We start from the raw sequence: 25,210 nt of genomic DNA, 5'->3' as shown, positions 1-25,210 counted from the left end.
TGTTAGTAGCAGTGAGGATTGTTCTCATCGTTGGAATTTCCTTTTTTACCGTGTAAAAGCTATTTACAATATTTCTAATACCACAAAGATCAAAGTTATCCAAATTTATTTTTCAGGCACACGATTTCCTTTTTTTACCCGGTGTAGATAATTTAACCTCACGCGACGAAGGGCCTAGAGAAGACGATTGTTGCATAATGATACTATCCGAAGAAGTACTCGCTGTTTCAAAAAATGCATCGTTTTGTATTCGCATCAAAGTTCTTATCGACTAACCAGACTAACCAGCCAAACAAGTTGACAACTTGATTGACAAGAATCACGAAACGTTTATTCCTTTTTTTGTTTTGAGAAAACTGCATCACTTTCAATATAACGTTTATTTCCCTAATGTGAATAGTTTTCTGCATAATAACTCACCGCGCGAAACGGTAGTATTTAATTTACTGATCGTCCTGTCGTCAAGGACGAGAGCGGTAGGGGTTCACGCAGGTGCCTAGTTGATTTCTGCGTGTAGTGTAGCCATATCATTATTTATTAAACAAACTACGTAAGTTATATATACTTAACATATTAGTGAAACACCCGAAATTAAAACATACAGCCCTGAGAACAAAAAAGCTATTCTAGGAGCAATAATACAACAGCCTTTCTTTTTTTAAAAGAGTATAATAATCACTTTGCGTTGTCTCTGAAATTGATCCCTGCTGTGAGCCGTTAATACAAAGAGTCAAAAGGGTTATTCAAAAAGGAGGCTGACTCACGTATATCAAACTCTATATTGGAGTTCTATCATATTCAAAATTAATATCATTATCTATCATATTCATATTAAATATAATATACAAGATATATATCTGTGATGGTTTACGGTCTCTATATCTAGTCTGAAGACAAAGTATTTACTTAGTCTGTGGACGGATCCAAGTAAACAAGAATTCATATATTTGTTTTTATAAATTGCGAATTTCCCTAATTGGTAAATCTATCATTAGAATTTTAGCTTTCCATTTAAATTTTTGAAGACATAACATAATTTTCGATTCATATCTAACCTTAGTGACACAGTGAGTCTTGTTTAATAAATACGCCCATAATACTAATTATACTGACTATTAATTAATTTTTAAATAATCCAATTTACTGTTTCAATACCGTTATTGACCTAATATATTTTATGAATGTGGGGATCTTTAACCGAGTCAATAGTAAGGTATGTTCATAATTATTTTAATACTGCCATAATTTTACCATCAAGTCCACCACGTCAATGTTTCATCTTAATATCAATGAAGATACTTTCTTAATTTTTTTATATCTCACAACATTAATCTTGGATTCCTTTTAAAATAAGTATTTCTAGTTTTCTGTATGTTATATTTGAGTTTAATTATTAATTACTTTTAAACAGAACCGGGAGAGTGACGGAATGTACTCAGAATGGAGTTCGTTGCCATTGGAGGGTGGCGGGTGTGGGGTACTTGGAGCTGTGGGAGGACGTGATGTAGTCCTGGCTGTTGTGAGGCAATTAGCCTCACATCAACCTAGCCCCCTCAATACAGATGCGGAGGTAAGTTAGTGGTCTAAATACTACCTGTAAACAAAACTATTTAAAAGTAAAATTCTATATACAATTGCAATTAAACTGTATACCTACACCTACTAGAGGATTACACAGGGTTTGTAAATTAATTGTGTGTGTTTGTTAACTAATTTGTTGACACAAATTATTGGTATTTTAAATTTTAACTGAAATATTTTTTTCTATAAAGTCATTTTTTTTGGACAGCTGTTGTCAATTGTTTTAGAATTTAGATGTTTATTTATATATTAACAAATATCCAATATTTTCAGGTGGAATGGGTATTAGAAGTAATACGATATGGGCTATCCTTACCACTTTCTGAGCATGAGGCTGTACGTGACTGTGTCCGCGTGTGTTGTTCATGGTTGTCTGCATTACTTCCTCCAGCTGCACCAGCACAGCCGCCACCTCCGGCTGTGCCTGCCCCTTTAGCAGCTTCACCTGAACGCTATGCCACCAAAATACTCAGTCATCTACATAACTTATTTGTTCCTAGACACAATGAAAGTAAGTGAAAAAATGGAACTGTAGTTATAAATTAAAACAAAAATATCTGGCTTAGCATTATTGTATATTTGTATTGTAAAATCACCCACATCCCAATGTACACTGACTCGAAATTTGTTTCAAGCTCTCACATTCATTTATCAAACGGATTTAAGTAAGTATGGCTAAAGTAATTTACCTTTGAAATTGTATTAATTTGAGAAACTATTTCTTACAACAAAACCAAACTCATATTGTATGCTAACATAAAAAAATTTGACATGATGCTAGGTGCTGATCTAATCAGCAAACAAGCAGTTCTTTGCCATCGAGTCCTACGGTTAGCTCGATCATTAGCTGACAGTGCATCATTGGGTTCTCGAGAATGGCGAGCCTTGTTGCTTCTGTTGCTTGCGGCTGCCTCAGCTCTGTTGGCTCCACCAGCTCCAGTGCATGGAGCAGCTGAGCAACTCTGCGAAAGGGTGCTTTGTGTGCTGTTTGAAGTGTGGATACTGGCTTGCCACAGGTAGTCGTTAAAAACAAAATTGTATTTGTTCTGTTTTTAAGAACCAATTTGGACTATGTTTCAAGGAAACTTGTAAGATATTTTTGAAGGTAGGAACTTTATCAGACAAGAATACTTACTTTATTGTTTTTCTGAACTGCATTAAAAAAAGACATTTATTATTACTATTTGTAGGTACAGTTTGATAATGTATGAAGAATTTAAAATCACAGATTAATCAGAATTTTAATTGGTCTCTATTGTAGTGCAAATATTCTTAAAACTTTGTATAATAAAGCATTTCTTTTCCTATGTTAGATGTTTTCCATCTCCGCCACTATGGCGTACATTGCGGGAACACTGTATAAGTTGGCGTCACCGAGCACCGCTCACCGAGCAATGGACACGTGTCTCGCTATGTCTCACAGCGAGACTTCTTAAGCATATGTATGGACCCCTGTTTCCTGTTATGCCCATAAGTAAGTATATCAACGGAAACGATCTCTATGACTTTATATATATATAAGGAATGAGCGCTTATAAAAGTTTCCATGTACAATGTCATGGGAACTAGCTAGCTAAAAGCGTAATAATGCTAGGAACAAACGAAACATTCAACTGTTATATTTACAAGCAACATATTATTCGTGACGTTGAAGATTAAAAGCAGAATATATTCTTGAAGAAACTTTTAAATTATTATTTTTTTACGAGCTTAGGAGAAAAACAAAAGAAGTTATGAATAAAATCTTGTGTGAAGGTGACGAAGACGCCACACTAGTTCCAGCGGATATGAGCGCTGAAAGCGTGATGCAGAGCTGGTACCGCATACTTCATACTATTGGGAATCCGGTGGACCTTTGTCATCCTCATCTTATTGCGCATACGCCGCATCTGTTGCAGGTTATATTTTATGTATAACAATCTAAAATCTATTCATTTTGAAACCTACTATTGGTTTGTTTTATATAAAGCGTTTATTCCATAACACAATGTTTGAGGTAATAATGAGTAGGTGTACCTCACCCACAGGGGGCAAACGGGCAGGAGGCTCACCTGATGTTCATACCGCCGCCCATGGACAGTCTCAATGCCAGAGAGCTCGCGAGTGTGTTGCCGGCCTTTTAGGAATTGGTACGCTCTTGTAGTCGAATTGGTTCGGAAATACTTCGGTGGGCAGCTGGTTCAACATAGCGGTGGTGCGCGGCAAAAATTTCCTTGAAAAACGCTCAGTCGTGGAACGGCGGTCCTATATAAAAATCTAATCTATCTGCTTGTGTGAATGGCAATTGCTTTTCAGAAAAATGTATAAAAGGCCCCGATTTTTTTGTAGATTTAATGCTTAAAGATAATTTGAAAACTAAATACATAACATAGATAATTTTTAATAGCTTTTGTTTTGTAAATTCCAAAGCATTCTTAAAAAACGAGAAAAATCATCGTATTTTATTTTTATTACGTAAATAATATTAGACTAAATTAAAAAGAAGTGAAATTCCTTTAAGGTAAATGATGTAATATTCAGAAACTTCTCGTTTCTCCAGACGAAGAACAGTAACTAAAACTCCAATATAAAAAAGGAGATTTTTGGTCCTTTCTGATCCCCATATAATATTTCAGTACTCAATGCGGTGGGAGGAAGGGTCGAACCAACAGGCGTGGTTAGCTGCACTTCCTGCCATCTTCCACCGAGCCATGCTGGGGTTGGCCGCTCACGTGGACGCTTTCCTTGGTAAATCGTCTGGTTTTTAAATGATTTTATTATAATTCATTTGAGGCTATATGTTCTAGAAAATCGTAAATTATCAACTTGAAAAAGTACTTTAATTTTTAAATTGACTTCAAAAGGAGTTTCTCAATTTGACCTATGTGTCTGATGTTGGAATTGGATATTATATAAGTAGGTGATCTGTTTAGGATACCAAGATGCTAAATTTTGTGACTTTAGGAATGTTTGTCCACAATATTTTTTAATGGATCAGGGCAGGAAGTTCTTGATACCGCCGCCCATAATTGCCAGAGGGCTCGCAAATGCCTTGCCGGCCTTTAGAACACAAAGCAAAATTCACAAAAATCTTGGAATCAAGATATTCTAATTTAATATAGATATCATAATCGGTAGTTCAACTAAAAATCTGGAGAGGATATATAGGTAAAAGAAATAATCCAGTGGCGCACTACATAACTATATGCCGTCTTGGACTCAGATCGTGTCTAACTCGTGTCGATTTTTTTATTTGAGACATGCGACAGAGTATTAAATTCGCACATAGATAGAATTTTTAAGTGCACATTCAGGGATCGAACCTACGACCTCAGGGATGAGAGTCGCATGTATATTTTATCTAGACTCTCAGTTATTTGAAGTTGGATTAATTTTTCTTAATTACTAGTATTTGGAAGTACATATATAAATGTTTGAATTTAGTTATTTCTTATTAAAGCATGCACGTATTTTCTGATTAATATTTGTAAATAACAAAGGTTTTTGGCAAATATTAATATTTTTTGTATGTGTTCCTAATGGGTTGTTTGTTGGTTAATCAAATTTTAACACTTTGGTCAACTCAGGTAAAACAAAAGGCAAAGCATTTCCTAGGTTATGAGAAGCTCAGACAAACCTTTATCGTTTTTGTTTATTAATAGATAATGAATAAAATATTTATTAACATGGGTTTAATAATTTAACCAGGGGCGGATCTACTTAAGGGCTTTTTGGGCTGCAGCCCAGGGACCCGTGGATACAAAGGGCCCTCAGTCCCCACTGAAAACAATAATGTCTGAAAATTTTAAAAATCCAATCATAAGAGCTTCGTTTTTCTTGTGTCTCGTCTCCCTGTAACAGAGCCCGACAAAGTCTCGATCCGCCCATGAACTTACCTGTTACATATTTTTATCTCTTGGTATGGTTACGGCTAACTCTTCCTGGTTTGGTTTTTTTCTTTTATAGCAAATTGAATATATATTTAAAAAAATGAGAACCGATTGTCTGGAATTGTATGAAGGCATTCATTCTCTTCCCTTGACATGTTGGGTTATTGTGAACGGGAATATCTCGGAGTAGAAAGGGTTGCATCAGGGGTACAGTGAGTGAGTGCACAGGGCGTGGTCAGGAGCGATGGTGGGCAGGGGGGGCCGGGGTGGCGGGGGTGGCGGACGAGCAAGAGGAAGAACTTACACCGCCCACGCATCGAAGACTCGCTAAGTCATTCAGCACGTCACGGCCGAGGGAGAAGATGCCTGAAAAAAGTATGGGATAATATTACTAGATTTACGAAGGCATGGTGTCAGTCTGGACTCAACCCCCTTATTCATAGAAACTAAATCAGCTTCAATTAAATTATGTTCTGGTCTCTTTCCAGCAAAGCGTAAACGCAGATTGACAGAAAGAGACGAGCACTTAAGTTAATAACAGTATCATTATACCAATTTAGTAGATATGCATAAGGAGGAATATTTGTACAGTTTTGTAGAATATCGTTTAAATTTATTTGCACAGGAAAACAAGAATAAAACTAAAAGTTGCAAGAAACAAAGAGGGGTACTCCAACATCGTAAATTTCAACCAACAATTTGTTCATAATAATAATAATTATTATTTATTTCCATGAATATGGAACAAAAATATGTACAGAATATGCCACACATAATAGCGTGCAAATTTGTCTTAAAAGGAATTTTACATAGAAGTTATAAACATATTATTATAGTTAATTCTTATAATATTTGTAGTGATAAATTATATCACATTATTAAAATATATTATTACGTTATCAAATTAATGTTAATTATAGTATTTTACGCAAATAATGGATTATATTTTTTCCGAAAAGTAATACATATGAAAGATCTTTTTATTTTTTTTGTATTATAAACCTTGATTGCCGTACAAAGGTGTTTTTCCTATTCAATTCCAGATTAGTTTTTGGCACTGCCAATTTCTCCCCATGTCTACTTCGACAGATGTCCATTCCCGTTGACTTAAAAATATTTATGTTTTTAAAATAATGTAAAGTATTCTGTGTTTGGTAAAGTCTAAATTATATTACTTACATATTATTGTTAATTTTAAATAGTTTGCTGTAAAATAAATGTATTTTAATTAATATATAAAATAATAGTATTCTTTAATATATACTAGCCATGCTTTCGTAAATTTCATTTAATTAAGTGATTTCAGTGTATATAATATAAAATATTAACTGGCACGTCAGTAGTTGAAAATAGTGACTGCACTAGCTTATAGATTGCACAGTAGTTTGAATATCACTATCATATTTTTGCACCAAATTTTAATAATATGGTATATATTACATTATATATCACCTAGATATATTTGCAGGTACTCCCCGATCGTCTCTTATAGCTTTGACGGGCAGTCGTCCATCCAGCGTTATTCCGACAACTCCGCCTAATTCTATATCGTCTCAAGGTAAGTTGTACATTGAGAGTTCTCTCCTTTCGATCGAAGGTCGAAGAAGAGAGATTGAGGTATTCGTTATTTTAAATGGTGGCTGGTGGAGAGACTGTCTTATAACATACTTCATAATAATAATTCCGGAGATAACCACCGCAAAGAAGTTTAGTAGGGAATAATTAAAAAATTTATATCCACTTAAATTTAATATTTTAAACAAGTAATTATGAAATAATACTCTTCATCCTTAGGTCCTAAAATCTGTCATATTATATACATTTTTATGGAGTGAAATTCTGTCTCCTGAAATCGATCCACATTATGTACATAAATAATAACATTAAATAAGGAATGTTGTGGTTTTGTTTTATGTAATTTTTGTTTATTATTATTATATATTTTAGTTGGTGAGACGGAGAAGCCGCCTTTAACGCCTTTGCGCCCAAAAGTGAACTCAATATTGCATTTGTTTGGTGAATGGCTGTTTGAGGCGGCCCTGATCGGGACTAACCCTGCGAATACTCAACGTATGTTTTAATTATTTCCATTATAATGTTTATTTTATGAATTCTATGACCTTATTATATTAGTTAGTACAACACCTGCGAAGACCTTCAAATTCTATATATGTGAAATTATACATTTAATAGCCGTTCTAGAAGTTGTTAAAATTGAATTATTGTAAAATGTTTTGTATTAAATATATATTATAAAATAAAATAAATCAATTAATGGCACTACAACCTTTTTAGGTCTGGGCCTCAGATTACTGTATCTGTTTCATGATCTATCTAATAGGCAAGAAGTTGATCAGCCTCCTGTACCTGACACACGCCGTCGACTTTTTGGGTCTAACGCAGGCCGGTTTCCTCACGATGTTTTCCTTCACCGTTCGAGCGAATGCTAAATGCGCACATAGAAAGAAAGTCCATTGGTGCACAGCATCTAACCTAGACCTCAGGGATGAGAGTCGCACGCTGAAGCCACTAGGCCAACGCTGCTCTATAATTTAAATTATAGTGTTGTTTTATTCATAGAAAGATCTGAAGGAACTCCGCCACCATCGTCATTTTCGGACTCTTCGCAGAAACTGAATTTGTTCAGTTATCAAGCTGGTAAGACGTTTATTCGTATATATATTTAATATTTTAAAAACAAATTATTTTTATTAACATACGATGTGCGTTTCGCTTCTTTATAAAACAACTATGATGGTATCGTTTAGAATTGAATTAGAGACCAGACTATAATGATTGTTTGCTTATGTGCTTTTATAATATTAATTTGGTACTGACATATATAAAGTATTACAATGGTTAAGAAATTTAGGATTTTTGTATCAGTCATGGTAACCTCTCGTGTCCTTTAGTGAGTTGCAGGTTACTTTATTAACTATTAATTAATTTTTTATTTATTTAAATGGTAATAGTTCAATGTTTCAATGTTTTTACACGTATGGTCATAGCGAATGTTTTTTGAAATTCAACTGGTACTCAGTATCGTAATTAAAATAATGTTATTAATAGTATTTATGATCTGAAATGATAATTTCCTTCGTAATAGGTCGCGCTGTAGCCTTAGGCACGTTATGCCGGGTGATATGTTCGAAACAATGTCGAGAAGAAGTTCTCGCTCCGTACTTGGCTCGTACGTACGCTGCCTTACAACGCGGGCTAAGGGACCCGGCTACTGCAGCCGCCGTGGTTTTGGATGCTGCTGACATATTCAGGTAACAAGTGGTGTAGCATTCCCAAGGATAATTCTCTATCTTCCCTTAAAACTCTACTGTTCAAACATTAGCTGTCTACGTATCCCTAACTTTCCTAACAACTGGTGTGAAACAGATCTAAAATTATCGTGGAGATTTTCTTTCTCATGTGTCCTTTTTTTTTAAATATTGTCCTGATCACTGTTAACATAAGTTTCAATTGCTTTGTTTTTTCATCTGTTTTGTCTAAATGACTATATGTCTTATTTATTTTTGCACTTCTTGCTTACCTAATCAAATTTGTTTTACTCATCGTAGTTGCATGGAAGAGATCGCTCGAAAGCGATAATGCTGCCATTTGTCCCCCTTTTTCCATTAAATTATATCCATTACATTGTCCATAGTCCATTGCCCATAAAAGACAATCTTTTATTAAAATAACTTTTACACATTTAAAGAAAACACTTTCAACGGATTGAAGTTATGTATTATTATAACCTTATAATTATTTTATATAATTTTGATTTTTTTATATTTTTTCCGACGTTTCGCGTACTTTACAGCGTGCGTGGTCACGGTGACTGAAGACAAAAGGTCTTGAGTGTCAAAAAGTATCACAGCTGTAGAGAAAGTTGTGTTATCTGTATTTATTTCCTCGGAGTTTCATATCGACTAAAGTGTGACGGGTTTTTGCAGAAATGACTCACGGTGTCCTCTATTTTCGCGGCATGTTTGTGGGTTTTAGTTTGTCATTTTACATAATTAAAAAAAAATTATAAGTTTATACATAACTTCAATCCGTTGTAAAAGTGTTTTCTTTAAATTATTGTCATCATCAAACTATTGACTCACCACGTAGGAGTATACGCGTTCCACTCCCACACTTCATTTAGGAGTTTTTTTTTCAGATTGGACCTCGACGGCGTTTTAGTCCTAGTTCCAGACTTTATATCGGCGTTAGATCGGATCCTTTCAGAGCGTGAGCCGAAGCTCGAATGCGGGTCCATAGACAAGCGTGAACTGCGCAAGGCCGCTATCAGTCTTCTGTTGTCTTTGGTAGCTTTCCCTTACCACTATAAGGGGTTGCCGGTACCCGAGTTCCCGGGCTGTAATGAATAGTAAGTAATTTTTTTTACAAGATTTTATCTATAAGTATTTCACAAGACATTCTTTGAATACCTTATAGGTGCGATCTTTGGAATCGAATAACGGTGGGGGTCTTCCCTGGGGGATACGACTTACAATTGTTTAAAGAGTATACTCTTCACTCAAAGGCCGCCCTTTCGCGGGCGTCCCGTAGGCTCGTTTGCCTCCCTATATAAAAAATAATATGATTGTTAAATAATCTGTTGACAATATTAAGACATGTATAAGTAAAAGGCCGGTAACGCACTCGCGAGCCCTCTGACATTGAGACTGTCCCCATGGACACTTAACATGCATTTAACAACAGGTAAGCCTGTCCGTCTGTTCTATAAAAAAAAGTATTTTTTAAAAATATTATTATAAATATGACCTTTGTTTTACCCTTACAGCAAATTATGCCATTTATACATAGTAGGGCATAACTTAATTCATAAAAAAATAACCTTTTTGTCCATTAATTTAAATCTGCTTACGTAATACTTGAACGGAAGGCAATGTGAGCTATTATTTTTTTTTATAAAAAAATCCTGTAGTTCAAGATTTTATTGACATGCAATTAAATGTCTGAATCAGCGCGGGTATGACCTTGGGTGAATACGCACGTGCGAAGCTCTCCCTGATCTGCGTGTCAGCAGTGCAAGTGGAAACGTCAGACTCCCTTGCCGTACCTTTACTTAGCGCCCTCTACTTGTGCGTGAGACATAACACGCATTCCCCAAATAAGGCCCACAGCGCCCCGCCCGGTTCGGCTCTCTCCCATAGTACAGAGTACAAAGGTATGTAAGGCCTTCCATGAATTGCGTATACGCATACGGACGAACGAGTAAGATGTTTTTATCTCTTTCTTCTCAAAATCGAGGTCTCCCTTACTATGGCATGTCAGAAACTAAACAAATTCAATTAAAATCAGTCAATTACTTCCTATAAGTAATGTTTAAAGAACTTTATTTCTCATTAAAAAAAATGATATTTTTTTACACTTTTTAAATACGAGAGGCTCGAGAATGTACTTTGCCATCAGACAGCCGCCCTAATTTTAGTCTGCGAGGCTCATTCTGATATGTATTTTTAATGCCCTTTTAAATTTGTTAAACACGCTCATATTATATATTAATCGAATTTTGGTCCGTAATTAATTATATGATTGCACCCTCATGCGTAATAGACCTCTTAAATAATTTGTACGCGGCTTCAGCGAGATATATTTAATACTATATTAAGACTGAATAGTTGAACCACATAAAATCCTCTATGACGTGACAATTCATGGTCGGTCCTTTTTGATTATGCTTGTACAATGCTCAGAGACAAAACACACCATAAAAATTCTTAAGCATTTAAAACTTTAAGCATTTTATCATTACGCAAACACGCTGATTTTATTTGCATAGCAACAATACACATTAAATGGGAGCGAAATAAACATACAGTAAACCCCCCTTTAACGTGGTTAACCCGGACTGCGTTATAGGAAATCGCGCTGAAGTATTCTCGCTTTTTTGAATAATTCAAAAACTTACACGACTTTAGTAAAGTTATTTAGTTTAATTTTATAAAAACACTAATATTATTATTGATTTCATACTACGGAAATATATATACCTGCAAAATCTCCGCGTTATAGGGGGATTACTCTACTTTTAAAAATTCAGTAAAACAGATACTGATATGTATCTATTAATTTTAAGAACTTTGAACTTTATATAATTGAAGTTTGTATCTTTTAATCAATAAAAACTAAGATGGCGCATATATTTGTACCGATATGAATGTTAAAACATCAATGTTGCCATTTTCGTAATAAAGCATGAAAGATAATAAATTATAAAGAAAGAGGCTGGGAAATTTATTTGGGAGGTGTTATAGCTCGATCAGAGGGCGGCAGTGGTCCTGCAAGTGCTGAAAGCGTTCAAGATGACTTCGCCGCCGATGTTAGGGAGCTAGATCCATCATCGCCTGTTTTCGGTAATTTCACTTTTTGGTTGCTGAATAAGGGCGATATTTGACTACTTCATTACAATTAACTTCAATTGACAGTGGGACTTATTACCTATTTATCATTAACTTTCTCAAGCGGGTGTAAGAAAATTAGTTAGTGCACTGTAAACTTCCTGTAACGTCACACGATTTTACGTCATACATTCTGAAGCGTTAACATTTTCTATGTTGGTTTTGCCTTCTTGTCTATACAACGGCAAGGATCAGAATTTTAGTTTTTTATATAGAACAGGTACTGCACGAGCCTCCGGTGAGCCACCTCATCTGATGTGAAGTGATGCCTATGGACATCAATGCCAGAGGGCTCAAGATTGTGATGCCGGTCTTATAAGACTTGATACGCTCTTCTTGAGACCTCGCTATGTAGAGTTTACACTGTATGATTAAATTTTTTAGTTTGCAAGTCAAATATCGCCCAGGAACATTGTTTATCACTATGCTTTTTTCGTTTTTTTTTTGGTTATTGCTTGCTAGTTTATGTTTCCATGTAAGCGTCTCACCTGTAGATATGTTTGGAATTATTCACGAGTCATTGTATAATTTATATTTATTTAAACATCTGTGTATTAATTGTATATATTTGTATCGTAAATATTTTTGTAAAATTAATTAAGGCATTTGATTTAAACTGGTTTAATTTTACTACGTTTGTGTTCACTGTCTCTATTGTTTCCAGAGATACATAAATGTAGGTAATATAAACTCGTTGGACTCAAATGTTTCGCATTACTTTAACTTGACTGATACCACTGAATTTGATAGCCACTATCAGTCAAGTTAAAGTAATGAAACTAATACACGAGTTAATAAAGGTGCCGCACTTGTAATTCGAGCGACATATCTCGTGTGTCACCGGCTTATATCCTCCTGGAAGGGAGACCTGCAGGTTTCCTTGGCTGCGCTGGAGTTGCTCTCGGGCCTTGCCAAGTTGCACTCTGCTAAACCAGGTATAGACTTATTGATTTATGAGAAATGTGATTAATATTTCTTACTAATTCATTTATTACCTTTGCATGCGCTTCAGAAATAATAATAGGTAAGAATGTCATGGTTTCATTATGTTTTTTTTAAATTAATCGTTATTTATATAAAGCATTAAAAGAAAACACATTTTTTTACCGGTTTGAAGTTATGTATTATTATAAACTTCATATAACATAGCTTCAATCCGTTAAAAAACGTGTTTTCTTTAAATGTGTAAAAGCTATGTTAACAAAAGACAATACTAAAGTATTAATATTAATTAAAAGCAGTTTTATTTTAAGTTATAAAACAAAATAATATATGCTTGTGAATTATTTTCATACTTATCTGCTCAGACGCATTGGAACGTAAGCGCGCAGTACGTTGGATTTGCGACTACATATCAGTGCAATGCGGAAGACCGCCGCAAGCGCACTCTCGAGATCTCCACTCGTGTGTGGTGGCTGCCTACACGTGTCTCGCTTCCTGGCTTTGCCCGGCGCTGCTTAACGACCCGGATTGCCTGGCTGCCCTTATGGAGGTCGTCGAACTGGGTATATCCGGTTCTAAGAGTCAGGGTGAGTTTTTCAATGTTCTAAATTTTCTCCATATTGTGCTTCAGTTAATTATGAGTTAGTTATTATTAGTATTAAATACCGGCAGCTGAGTTTCAGGACGACGAGACAGAATACGAAATTCTACATCTATCACCTCGACGTCCGTCGTTCCACAACTGAGCCTTTTAAGGCAGTTTTTTGCCGCGGACCACCACTATGTGTAACTAGATGCCCACTGAAGTATTTCCGAACTAATTCGACTTTCAAGAACCAGTTCTTAAAAAGCCGGCAACGCACTCGCAAGTCCTGACATAGGGCTTCTAGCCCTATAAAAATAGTTTACATAGTAAATGTATATACGTAGATAGTAAACTACACTCGTTTGCTCTAGTTCTAGCTCTACTTTCGAGCGAGTTCTATCCTTACAACATACTAATGTTCACAATCAATTCAATACACAGACATGACTATAGGATGACAAAATAAAACACCTCAAATTTCAACTAACTAACTGATAAAGAACTCCCTTTCCTGTAATCGGGTAAATAGTTCTGAACTAGATTATCATAATAATTACGAAAAGTTTTGATAAATAGAAATATTTCTATGTATAGTTGTGTTTACAGGAAAGCCCGGGGAGCCAACCAAAATGAAAGACGAGAAGGAACTGAAGCCTGTGTCCATGAGAGTGCGTGATGCAGCCGAAGCACTGCTCATGTTGATTTTGGAACAGGTAAATAATCGTTATATTATATATATGTCAGGGAATGCTCGGACTATCAGAATATGTTCTGATGGAGTCTGATTGACGGTTAATTTTGTTGTTGGTTGAGTTAATCGTTGAGATTTCTTCTATTACTTTTAAGAATCATTATTGAAGTGAAACTTCTTTAAGCGCATGAGGTTTACCCTCACTTTTTACGGATGAAACGTCGTCGAACGTTTTGTCGAAGAAAAGGGTGAGAGCGATTGAGACCGATTGAGAGAGTGAGAAAGGGAGATCGAGAAACAATACACGCTATTTGGTTGATGTATTCGTTTAGTAGTTACATATTAGAACTTTAGATTACCGTTCTGTCGCATAGCGTCTTGTGCAGTAAACGCTGACTTTTTATTTATTTATATTATCATTAGCACGTATACAGTGTGGTAATAGTGTGAATATAGATATACAAATACATGGAGTGATCATATACTGTACATGATCGTCTATTGGGGCTTTTAAAAATTAATTTACAAAGAAGTTTCACTACTGACATGTGGACTTTGTACGTGCTCACTTTTTATTTCATAGTTTGGAATCATTGCTTAACGATGAATAGAAAAGTTTGTTAGACTAATCAGAGCAGAGGAAATGCCTCGAGTGGGGTCGAGGCGGCATCTTGACTTTTGTAAGCGCGTACATGGACTACGCAGAATTGCAGCACCAACTGGTGGATTGTGATTAAAAGTGAGACCCCGTGCCTTGAACCTACTACTCAATATAATTGTACGATAATTCTTTGTGTCTTGTGCTTGCGTTTTACCCACACGACGCCCACTAAACCCGCTAATGACGATGTGGATGAAGTGACGAGATTTGTATTAAAATAACAATTTCGGGTCGATAGAGTCGAATGGCTGCTCGCTTATCTTTAGGAAATATAAATGAAACAGACTCGGCAATGTCTGTTCCATTAGGGATTAGAGACAAATATGTAATTTTTTTAAATAATACTCCAGACAAACGAAAACCTGAAATTTTAATTTATTTTTTATCGAAATATAATTTTCTTTCAGAGTGGCTCAAACGGTACGGGAACTTGGTGTCGTCTGGACGAGCGTTGGCTCTCTGCCCTCGGTCACGGCAAGTTACGGCATTTTGTGGCAGATGGCAGCACTTTATTGTCGTTGTTAGAAGAACCGCTCGCGAACAGTCAGGAACCACAGCCCACTATTGTCGGTGAGACATTGCATTCGTTAATAAGAGCTAATGTAAGTTAAATTTTTAAAGGCAAAGTGCCTTTATAGCGTAGCGAGTATTTGGACCATAGATTTGACATCGATTGTAAATAACTTATTTGCATGCCTATTTATATATGGCAGATTGTGCGGATATTTATAGTTGATCGATCTAATCACTGTACCACTATCTTGGCAAATAAATGATTATTATTATTAATAGCTAAAAAAATTAAATAAATATTTAATTACATTGAATTTAATATAATTGTTTGATTAAAAAATCAAAATACGTTTATTCAGTTAAGAAGCGTCTTAGCGCATGCTTATGCATGTCAAAAACGTTTACAAAATTCGCGAAAGAGCAAGACTATGCCATCCCTTCGCAAAACTACCAGAAGCCTTGAAAGAAAACAATTTTTTAACAGGATTAAAGCTATTTGTAATATTATAAACTCTGAGAAGAACGGGCAAGAAACTCAGCAAGTTTTACCCTCCCTCTACACTACAATTAGTCAAAGGAAAATGTCATAAACCACAACGTCATTAAAGTTACATAAGTAAAAAAAAATTCTGTGATTTACAACTTTTTATCATTAGACACATATTCACAACACTTCAAAGATAACAAAACAAATTGTAAAAATATAATTAGAACTTTTGCCACGCGTTTTTGTTTTCTAGGTATTAATTAACTGTGTAGTAACCTTTACACATTAATGTTTTTTGAATATGTGTTTTGTGTCTGTTTAAAGGCAGTTCTAATATTTCACTAGGAATCATGTTAAAGCAGCGTATCAAAAACTAACTTTACTAATTTAATCTATACGTGAGTTAAGTATATATTTTAGTTAATAATTTGAAAAGCAAACATTTTTAAATGTTAGCCATCATCACACACTTGAAGCAAAAATGAACCTTTTACGAGATTTCCTCGTAGTTTCTCCCACACTTAGAATTCTCGTGTCCGATAATGTCCTAAAGGTCGACTACACTTATATTGAAATTTCACTTAAGAACCCTTAACTAAATCGGTATAGTTTTTTGTTAATCCAGCGTCGCTATCCCACTACACCTAATTTTATGTTACGTAGTTATAAGCTCATGTTTTAAACAATTAAAAACAGGTCACCCAGCTTTAAACAGTTTCATTTAACAGACATTTGAACATACCTATAACAACCGCTACCGAACTTAACTCGTGTATATTTGTTTTTTTTTTATTAAAACAAAATTCAAAATCATTTATTCATATAGGTAACACGATGTACACTTATGAACGTCAAAAACAGAAATGTATATAAAGTGCTTCTAATTTTACATTTACTATCAGTTCTTAAATCAAGGGCGTAGAACGGAGGAGGAGAACTGGCAATAAATTGTCAACAAATTAATGAATATTGTATTTATTATTATTAATATTTTTGTCACTTAACGAAAAATGCGTACCAAACATTATTTTCATGTCGTATTTAATTTTTTTTTGTGCATACATTACTTGTCAAAAAAATATTGTGTTATTCTGTTCTTATTTCTATCGCGTAACAACTGTATTCTAGTACCGTAAATTAACAGTTGACCTGACAATTTTTTTGCGCAGTGATCATCCGTACAGGCTGGGGTCGTTACGCGTGGTCCCTGAGCAGCCGAGGTGCGGCTAGGAGCGCTGGCAGGGGGGCGGGAGGGGCGTGCCCCCGGCCCGTGGCTATCCTGGAGCCCCCCGCTAGGCCTCCGCCTCATTGCCGACCGCTGTGTGCCCCGCCGCCGTGTGCCCTGTGAGTACATTCGAAAGAAAAAAGTTTTTCAGCCAATTTTATGATTAATTTTTATTGTTTTTAAAATACTTATATATGGAATAAACTAATTTTATTGACGAATTAATATTACTTTGAATTCAGCAAAATGTGGGGGCGACTTTTTTTTAAATATTCTGGACGTAAAAATAGCAGCAGTATAATGTGGCATTATAATGGGAAAACAATTTGAAATCTTGTAGTTTTTTAGTTGTGTTCGTTAGAAACATAAACATACAAAACTTCCTTACAAAAGTAGATTCTTGCTTCAAGAGGCAATCTTTTGACAGTTACAGCTGGGTTACCACAAATTAACACTCGGTGTATCGGTTTTAGAGAAAGCATTGTTAAGTGCTTATCTCGAACTTAATCCGCTGTTTTGCTGGTATTTTTTTTCTGCTTAACAAATTGTTTTGGTATTTTTATTGTACCTTTATTTTTTCTTTATATTTATAATTTAACGTAAAAGAGTTTGTTACATATTTCGTAGATTTAGTACTATGCATGATGTTTTTAGTGACTCGGCATTTCCAAGTTTGGACTCGGTGCTCCGTCAACTGAATGACCCAGAAGCCACCGTACTGTTTAAGCTGTTGGAACAACAGGCCTCTATCGAACGACGCGTTAGGGAGAGTGAGGATAATGTTGTGAGTGATCTATTTATGATTATTTATTTCAAAGCCTCATTAGCCTTATTTAGAGATATTTAATTTCTAGACTGGCGAGGAATATGTACCGCCGGAGCCCGTGACGGAGTTTCAGACGGCGCGAATGTTTCTCTCGCACTTTGGTTATCTCAATATCGCCCCTGATAAAAAGGTTTAGTATTTATATATTAGCGGACCCGCAAGTCTTGTACACGTCTATATAGTACATAAATTTTAAATTTATAATCATTTTACAATATGTAAAATGATTATAAATCTGATATATATAATATAAGTCTGATTTTTCATTCCGTTCCGAAGTGTTGCGACTAAAAAAGTTCTCCATCGAAAAAAGGACAAATTTAACCCATTTGATGTCAATGATTACAATATTTTTTATGTTTTACCTACAAAAAGATCAATCTAAATATTGACTTACTCAAATGACCTTATTCAAAACTTATAAATATTTCAATATCACGAACGATATATCATATTACTTTATTTTTCTTAATTGGCATCACTGCCTACTAATTCCAAATTAATTTATACGTGAAACGAAAAGGGACGTAATTATCACTCACCGTAAAACCAGGTTTAATGTGGAGCAAGCACCACACTTAATAAAATATGTACATTCACTGACAAATAAAATGTATGTTTAGACTTGTATTGAAAGTGAAAAATGTGCCCGGCCTAAAAAGTTTGTAATCTCTTCGAATAATAGAACTAAGTAATCAGGTATGTGTTATGAAACATACACAATTAAAAAATCTTCTGAAGATAAACACGAATTCATTATATTATTTTAACTCGAAACATCCTTTTTAACATAAAGATTCATTTATTTTATACTCGCGTAAAATAATATAATCAAAACAAATAAATAAAAATAAGTACATGTACTAGTGTAGTGGTGAACGTAACGGACCGTAACGTAACGGAACGTAACGAACGTAACGGGTACACGTAAGAAGTGAAACTTCTTATGTTCTTATTTTTCGAAAAATTCATCTCCTACAGTTGGATGCTTTACAGAAATTGGTTAAATAATTTAAAGTTTAACAAAAGGCTTTTATTATCTTAGACATGAAGTCAAATAATACAATTATTTCATTTTACCATATTACTACTAAGATTATTACAGAATTTCATTAATTGTAATAAAATTATTACTATCATTGTTATTGTAATTATATATTTTTGTTATTAATGGCTTCGAATCAACTGATTGATCGTAGCAACAAAAAAAAGATGACGCGTAACGGAAAAATGTGACGCAAAACCGAAAAATGTGTAGGTAAATTTTTTCCAACACCGATAAAGAAGTTTCACTTCAATTACTCTGGCGCAAGACATTTCGTAAATAAGTTCTTCCTTTTATCTTTTAGAATTCCTTACCCCGTCTTCAAGCGTTGGATAGTTCGGCGAGCGATTTCTCAGCGGCTTTGCGACGTTTGGACGGGACGGGGAGTCGTGCCGCGTTGACCGTGCACGTCCTCTGCGTACGCGCAGGACAGAGACGTGCCTCTGACATAGTCGCTAATTCCCTTAGTGCGGAAACAGTGCCTGCTGGGTTCATACGTATGTTGAGAGGGTAAGTTCTGTTTTGTTTTTTTAATGGTTTAAAGCTTAGTTTTTATCGCTAACTAAATGCAGTAAAAATTCGACAAATCGATCAAATCTTTATTAAATCATTGGATTTTTCAGTTCTTTTTAACTTCGGTTACAATACAGCCAGTCGAAAGTAATTTTTTCCATAGTCGTAATGTGTTTGACATAATAATATAGCTTTACTTATTAAGAAAATTACAATACAACATTTATCGTGACAAGGTGTCGTATAGGCTTATAACAAACTTATCGTATAAAAACTAAAGGAAAATTGATATCCAGACCTAGCTCGTTTATCAGAATGCTCAATTAGGATATTTTATAAAAATACTCATACGACATATTAATAGTAATAAAATAAAATATTGTTTATATATTTATATGGATCCCCACGGGTAAAAGCCTCCTCCAAGGCATTCCACAATTTTTCTGATTTCTCCAATCATTTCCAAACCATCACTATTTCGTATGTCCATCTGGCACAAGGACGGCCTCTCGATCCTGACCACGTGTCCAGCCTGTGAGATAGCTTTCTTCTTTTACGAATTAAAAAAGCCAGTAATATCGCTAACCTTCATTGCCTTTTTATGTTTCAATTCTGTATATTCTCCAGTCTGGGCACGCCAGTCCGAGTATCCGGGCATGCCGGTTGGACCGGACATGTCCGTACGAGCTACGACGCACAACCGCACTTTACGCACACGGAACAGACTCCACCGGACAAGATAGCACCGGCTTTGTATGACGGACGGGAACAGGTTTGTATATATATTTTTTATATAAAACGAATCATACTTAAGTTTATAGATTGAGCTTACATAAAAGACCGGCAACGAACTCCCGTACCTTCTGACGGTGTAACTGTTAGCGTCGGTTTTTTAAAAAAGTTTAGTTGAGAAAGAACCTTAACTCCATTGTCTATTTCGCTGATTAGTTGTTAATTGAATCCAACATTTATTTTTGTCTTTGAATAGCGTATACTATTATTTCATCACCATCATGTCTCTTTATTTGGTCCTTTTCTGGATATAAGCCTCCTTCATTTCCCTCCAGTATGCCCTGCACTGGCCTCTCTGTATCCACTGGGAGCCAACCTCCTTGACGATGTCGTCAGTCCAATCCGCTTGTCCGTATTTAATAAGGAGTGATTCGATTCATGGCCGACCAGTCACTTTTCGTGCGGCTTGATCCCTTGGCGTTGCGTAGAGATGTGGGGTCTCTCTGCATCTTCTACCGCATTTACCATGGAGAGTGTTCAGAGGAGTTGTTCGGTCTAATACCTGCAGCCGCGTTTAATTATCGGACGTCAAGGCAAAATACAAAATATCATCCGTATCACCTCGACATCCGTCGTTCCACAACTGTGCGTTATTTAAGGCAGTTTTTGCCGTGCACCACTGAAGTATTTTCGAACCAATTCGACTTCGGGTCCTTCAAGAAAAGAGCGTACCAATTCTTGAAAGGCCGGCAACACACTTGCTAGCCTTCTGGCAATGTAAGTTTCCATGGGCGGCGGTATATTATATTAAATAAAATGCCTAATTAATGTATATTTACAGGTTTTATATTGGTCAGATTCAACGGACGAAATAGCCTTTGTGGTCCCTTCTGGTAATGAGCTAAACGACGCCGAGGAAGAGACGAAGACTGATGTGGATGGCTCCTGTTTGTCTGTTAAGTGAGTAATATTATTATTTACAAATTTATTGATAAGTTAGTTTTTTAATGAATATAAACATTGTATGCGTATGTTAATATTTTTTTATTTACATTCTATTATATATATATAGTAAAAATATTATAAAGTGTTCTATAGTAATTATTAGTGTGTAAAAAATATGTTTGTACTCTTGTTCTTGGCTTCAGATTTCTATAATTTTTCTCTGATAATAAACAATTTTCATGTTCTTTTAGAAAGGTTACCCATGGCGCACATAAATAGAAAAAGCCATTGCTTACAAACCTGATACGAAACCATGATATTTAGATTCGCGTGCCTGGCTAGGCTTAAACAGTCGAAAATATGATATACAAGTGATAAAACCTTCTTATGCATGTACTCATCCATTTACCAATTCAATTTGATCTGTTTGATTTTCAGTCGCAATTCTGACAAGGGTCACGGGTCATGTTGGGATGTATCGAGTGGGTCACACGTGAGTTACGAGCGCAGTACGAGCGAATGTGAGCGTACACGAACACGTGCGCCTTTATCGGACAAAACCCGGGCATTGTCGCTTGAATTGGACCGGGCGCTTACTGGTATATTGTTTTTGTGATTATTTATGTAAAAAACTATATTTATTGTTAAACCGCTTTAATAAGTTTCTTATTTATGCGGCCTAAGACAGATTCAGTTAAGGCAATAAAAAACAGTTATTTCATCTTTTAAATCATTTTTAAATAGGTAATAATTGCTATGAATCACTTCTTGCTATGGATAAACGTAGAATTTTAAGGGAGCCATCAACTCAATTCACTCATGAGTCCTTTATTTTATAGTACAGGGACAAACGGGGATCAGTTTCATCTGATGTTAAGTGATACCGCCGCTCATGGACACTCTCAATGCCAGGGTCCTTCGACCCTAAGTCGAAGTGATTCGGAAATACGGGTAACTGGTTCCACATAGCGGTGGTGCGTGGCAAAAATTGCCTTGAAAACGCTCAGTCGTGAAACGGCGGAACCTCGAGGTGATGGGGGTGGAATTTCGTACTCTCCGATGATGATGATTCGCTCGTAATAAAAAAATAACTATTAAAATACTTCATAGGTTGATAAAGAAATCTTAAGGCGTATAATGTATGTACCATATTTTGTTGTAATTGCAATGTCAGTTATTGATTATAAATTTTAGGAAGCGGTCGAAGGAACAGAGATTTCACACCAAAGATACTCATAATATGGCTGGAAGATTTTGAAGATCATCTCAATTTACCCATTGGTAAGAAAAAAAAATATATATATATTACTGTAATATTTTGCTGAAACAATTATTGTTGTCAAAAAAATTAAATTATTACATTTTAGCTTCATTTTTTTATGTATTAAGAGGCAAACGGGCAGAAGGTTCCCAAGTGCGTTGCCGGCCTTTAAATCTACAATCCAATTCCATTATGATTGATATATTAAACATTTGTTTTAGACGATTTGCTCCGCTATTGTGAAACGGGCGTGCCTTGGCGTCGCCACGAAGTATGGTGCGTGTGCGTGAGTGCAGTTCTGGGCGGCCTCGTGCGTCTTCTCTGTCCACCTGCGGCCGGCGTACTGGCTGATGGAGCGCTCGTTAGTACCGATTAACAAATGTAGAATGATTAAGAAGAATTCAATGATTAAAAATAGATATTTTGCAGATAATGCCAATTTGACTTGTTAGGTAAATTAAATAAACATATAAAGACAATTATTTATATATATAAGATAATTTCCATTGTGGTGAGTACAGTTCATGTAGCGTAACATGACTCCTTGTCGCGAGCCGAGCGTAACATGACTCCTTGTCACGTTCCGCCCGAGCCGAGCGTAACATGACTCCTTGTCACGTTCCGCCCGAGCCGAGCGTAACATGACTCCTTGTCGCGAGCCGAGCGTAACATGACTCCTTGTCACGTTCCGCCCGAGCCGAGCGTAACATGACTCCTTGTCACGTTCCGCCCGAGCCGAGCGTAACATGACTCCTTGTCGCGTTCCGTGCGAGCCGAGCGTAACATGACTCCTTGTCACGTTCCGCCCGAGCCGGGCGTAACATGACTCCTTGTCACGTTCCGTGCGAGCCGAGCGTAACATGACTCCTTGTCACGTTCCGTGCGAGCCGAGCGTAACATGACTCCTTGTCACGTTCCGTGCAAGCCGAGCGTGCAAGCGAGAGCGTGGAAAAAGCGATGGAGAGGCATTAGCGGCCTAAGCGTTTGGCTTGTGACGCATCTAACTTAAATGTTGCTTTCTAATAATTTGATTAGCTATATAATTTCATGGCGAAGAAGGGTGCACTGGTTGCGATTCTCATGAATCGCGACTGAAGCACATGTAGCCGGTGGATATGGGCGGGGGCATTTTTCCCGAAAATGACGAAGAGCACCTGGTTAATAGAAGATCACCTGATAAATAGAAGATCACCTAGTAAATAGAAGATCACCTGGTAAATAGAAGAGCACCTGGTAAATAGAACTGCGACATTCTTTTCGGGATTTATTTGGAAGCCCCATTTCTGTCCACGATGACACCTCATCTTCGTGGGTGGTATAGAAAGCGGTGTCATCGGCATAGAGGGCTAGCTCCACATTGGGAGTACGCCAGTGAACAGCGTTAACAGAAGGGGCGAGAGGACCGAGCCTTGAGGGACTCCGGCCCTAATAGGTTGAGGAGACGATAACGTTCGATAGCGCATCAACTTCGCATTATATAGAAGCCGTGCGCTTCTATGTGTGCGTTGCGTATACGCACCTTGGTTGTAGTGTGCTATTATATATTTTAATTCACTTACATGTATAGTATTAATTAATTTATATGACAGGTGGCGCCACGCCTTCTACCAGACTGCTTACGTCGCGCTGCAACTCATCTTGCACGCCGAACGCGGCTTAATACTGATCTGTAAGTATTTTCATTCATTATTTGGATTTTGACCTTTAACATATTTTCCATAATTGGTAACCCGGTAAGATTCCCGAAGAAACAATATTTCTGTCTAAGGTGAAGCTACATGTGACGTATGGAAGGAACGGCCTTCAGAACAACATACTACATAACTTTAATATCACATCATAGTAATTTTCATATAAAAAAAAATTGCCGAAAAGATGTTTGATGATTTAGTGTGGAATATGTTAGATATATAAAAATGAACCCCAATTTCCTTTGGTCACGGTATCACGCGTGAACGGCTGGACCGGTTTCGCTAATTCCTTTTTTCTTGTATTTTTTATTGTCAGGAGAAAAAATAAGAAAATTGCGCGGAAATTTAGAAAATTTAAGATGCTTCGATGGAGTTATTACATTGATAAAATACATATAAAATAATTACAGTCGCTAATTGTTTGTGGCATTAATCTTGAAAATCCACATTTTCCACATGGACTGCCCATATATCCGACATATGTCGCCTGCTCCCATGTCGGAATACCAACAAAACTATTTATATATGCGCGAAAAACAAATAAAGAATGTTGTTGTTTATCATAAAGCATTTTAAGTTAATTATACCAATTCGTGATCAATATTCATAGTTAAGACAGGAGAACGTCTGTCGGGTCTGCTAGTTTTAAATATATCTAACATTATTTTAAGATACTGTACGCTATATTTATCTTTTCCAGTTTTTGAACTACTTTTAAATCTACTCTCGCGTTCCTGTTTGATTTACTTGATTTATCATTTTATCAGAAATCAAGGACCTGTCTTTGCACGTAAAAATATCACATTTATATTATTTGTTTTGGTCTTTAAAATCATAGTATATTTTACAGCTACCAACCGCCCCACGTGCGCAGGCGCCACTTAATACAGGAGATCGCGCAGCAATACAAGAAGGATTTAGACGAACCGCAACTTCTCGAATCTCTGTTTAAAGCACCTTAACACTATTTTTAAGAATTCTTTAACATTAATTTTAAGACTGAATTGCATGTTATTTGTTTAAAGCTTTACATTCCATGCGGACTATATTGTACTTAAATAATTTTATTTATGAATAAAATAATATGTATGTAAATGTCTTTTACACTGTAAACTCTATATAGTAAAGGACACCGAAAGCACTGTGCATTTTATGGCGTTATAGAGAGAAGAAAAACGTATAGATAATCCATGGTTCTTAATCAATTTGTAAACAAAAGAAGAAATTTCTTAGAA

At 35.9% G+C, this 25,210-nt stretch overlaps 1 protein-coding gene across 5 annotated transcripts; it reads left to right on the top strand.

The window, feature by feature from the left end:
- Nucleotides 1-916: 916 nt before the first annotated feature.
- Nucleotides 917-25,076, top strand: LOC123706855 (ral GTPase-activating protein subunit beta). Of its 5 annotated transcripts, XM_045656389.1 has the most exons (32): nt 922-1,213; nt 1,412-1,570; nt 1,855-2,092; nt 2,217-2,246; nt 2,363-2,597; nt 2,895-3,055; nt 3,337-3,479; nt 4,197-4,308; nt 5,679-5,825; nt 6,919-7,008; nt 7,398-7,520; nt 8,031-8,108; nt 8,557-8,722; nt 9,610-9,819; nt 10,421-10,623; nt 11,714-11,812; nt 12,658-12,792; nt 12,870-12,881; nt 13,165-13,386; nt 13,992-14,098; nt 15,145-15,307; nt 16,907-17,081; nt 17,617-17,746; nt 17,817-17,918; nt 19,138-19,343; nt 19,974-20,118; nt 20,920-21,038; nt 21,462-21,622; nt 22,218-22,304; nt 22,506-22,645; nt 23,874-23,953; nt 24,826-25,076. In XM_045656389.1, the coding sequence occupies exons 1-32, from the start codon at nt 1,178-1,180 to the stop codon at nt 24,935-24,937; spliced, it is 4,326 nt and encodes a 1,441-aa protein (XP_045512345.1). In that variant the 5' UTR covers nt 922-1,177; the 3' UTR covers nt 24,938-25,076. The 5 variants fall into 5 exon arrangements, with proteins under 5 accessions (XP_045512350.1, XP_045512345.1, XP_045512348.1 ...); XM_045656394.1 differs by lacking the exon at nt 5,679-5,825 and having other exon boundaries at nt 917-979; XM_045656392.1 differs by lacking the exon at nt 5,679-5,825.
- The last annotated feature ends 134 nt before the right edge of the window (nt 25,077-25,210 follow it).

The sequence above is a fragment of the Pieris brassicae genome, chromosome 3 (assembly GCF_905147105.1).
Source record: "Pieris brassicae chromosome 3, ilPieBrab1.1, whole genome shotgun sequence".
Classification (NCBI taxonomy): Eukaryota; Metazoa; Arthropoda; class Insecta; order Lepidoptera; family Pieridae; genus Pieris; species Pieris brassicae.
Note: the sequence above shows the minus strand (reverse complement) of the source record. Positions and strands in the feature narration are given on the sequence as shown.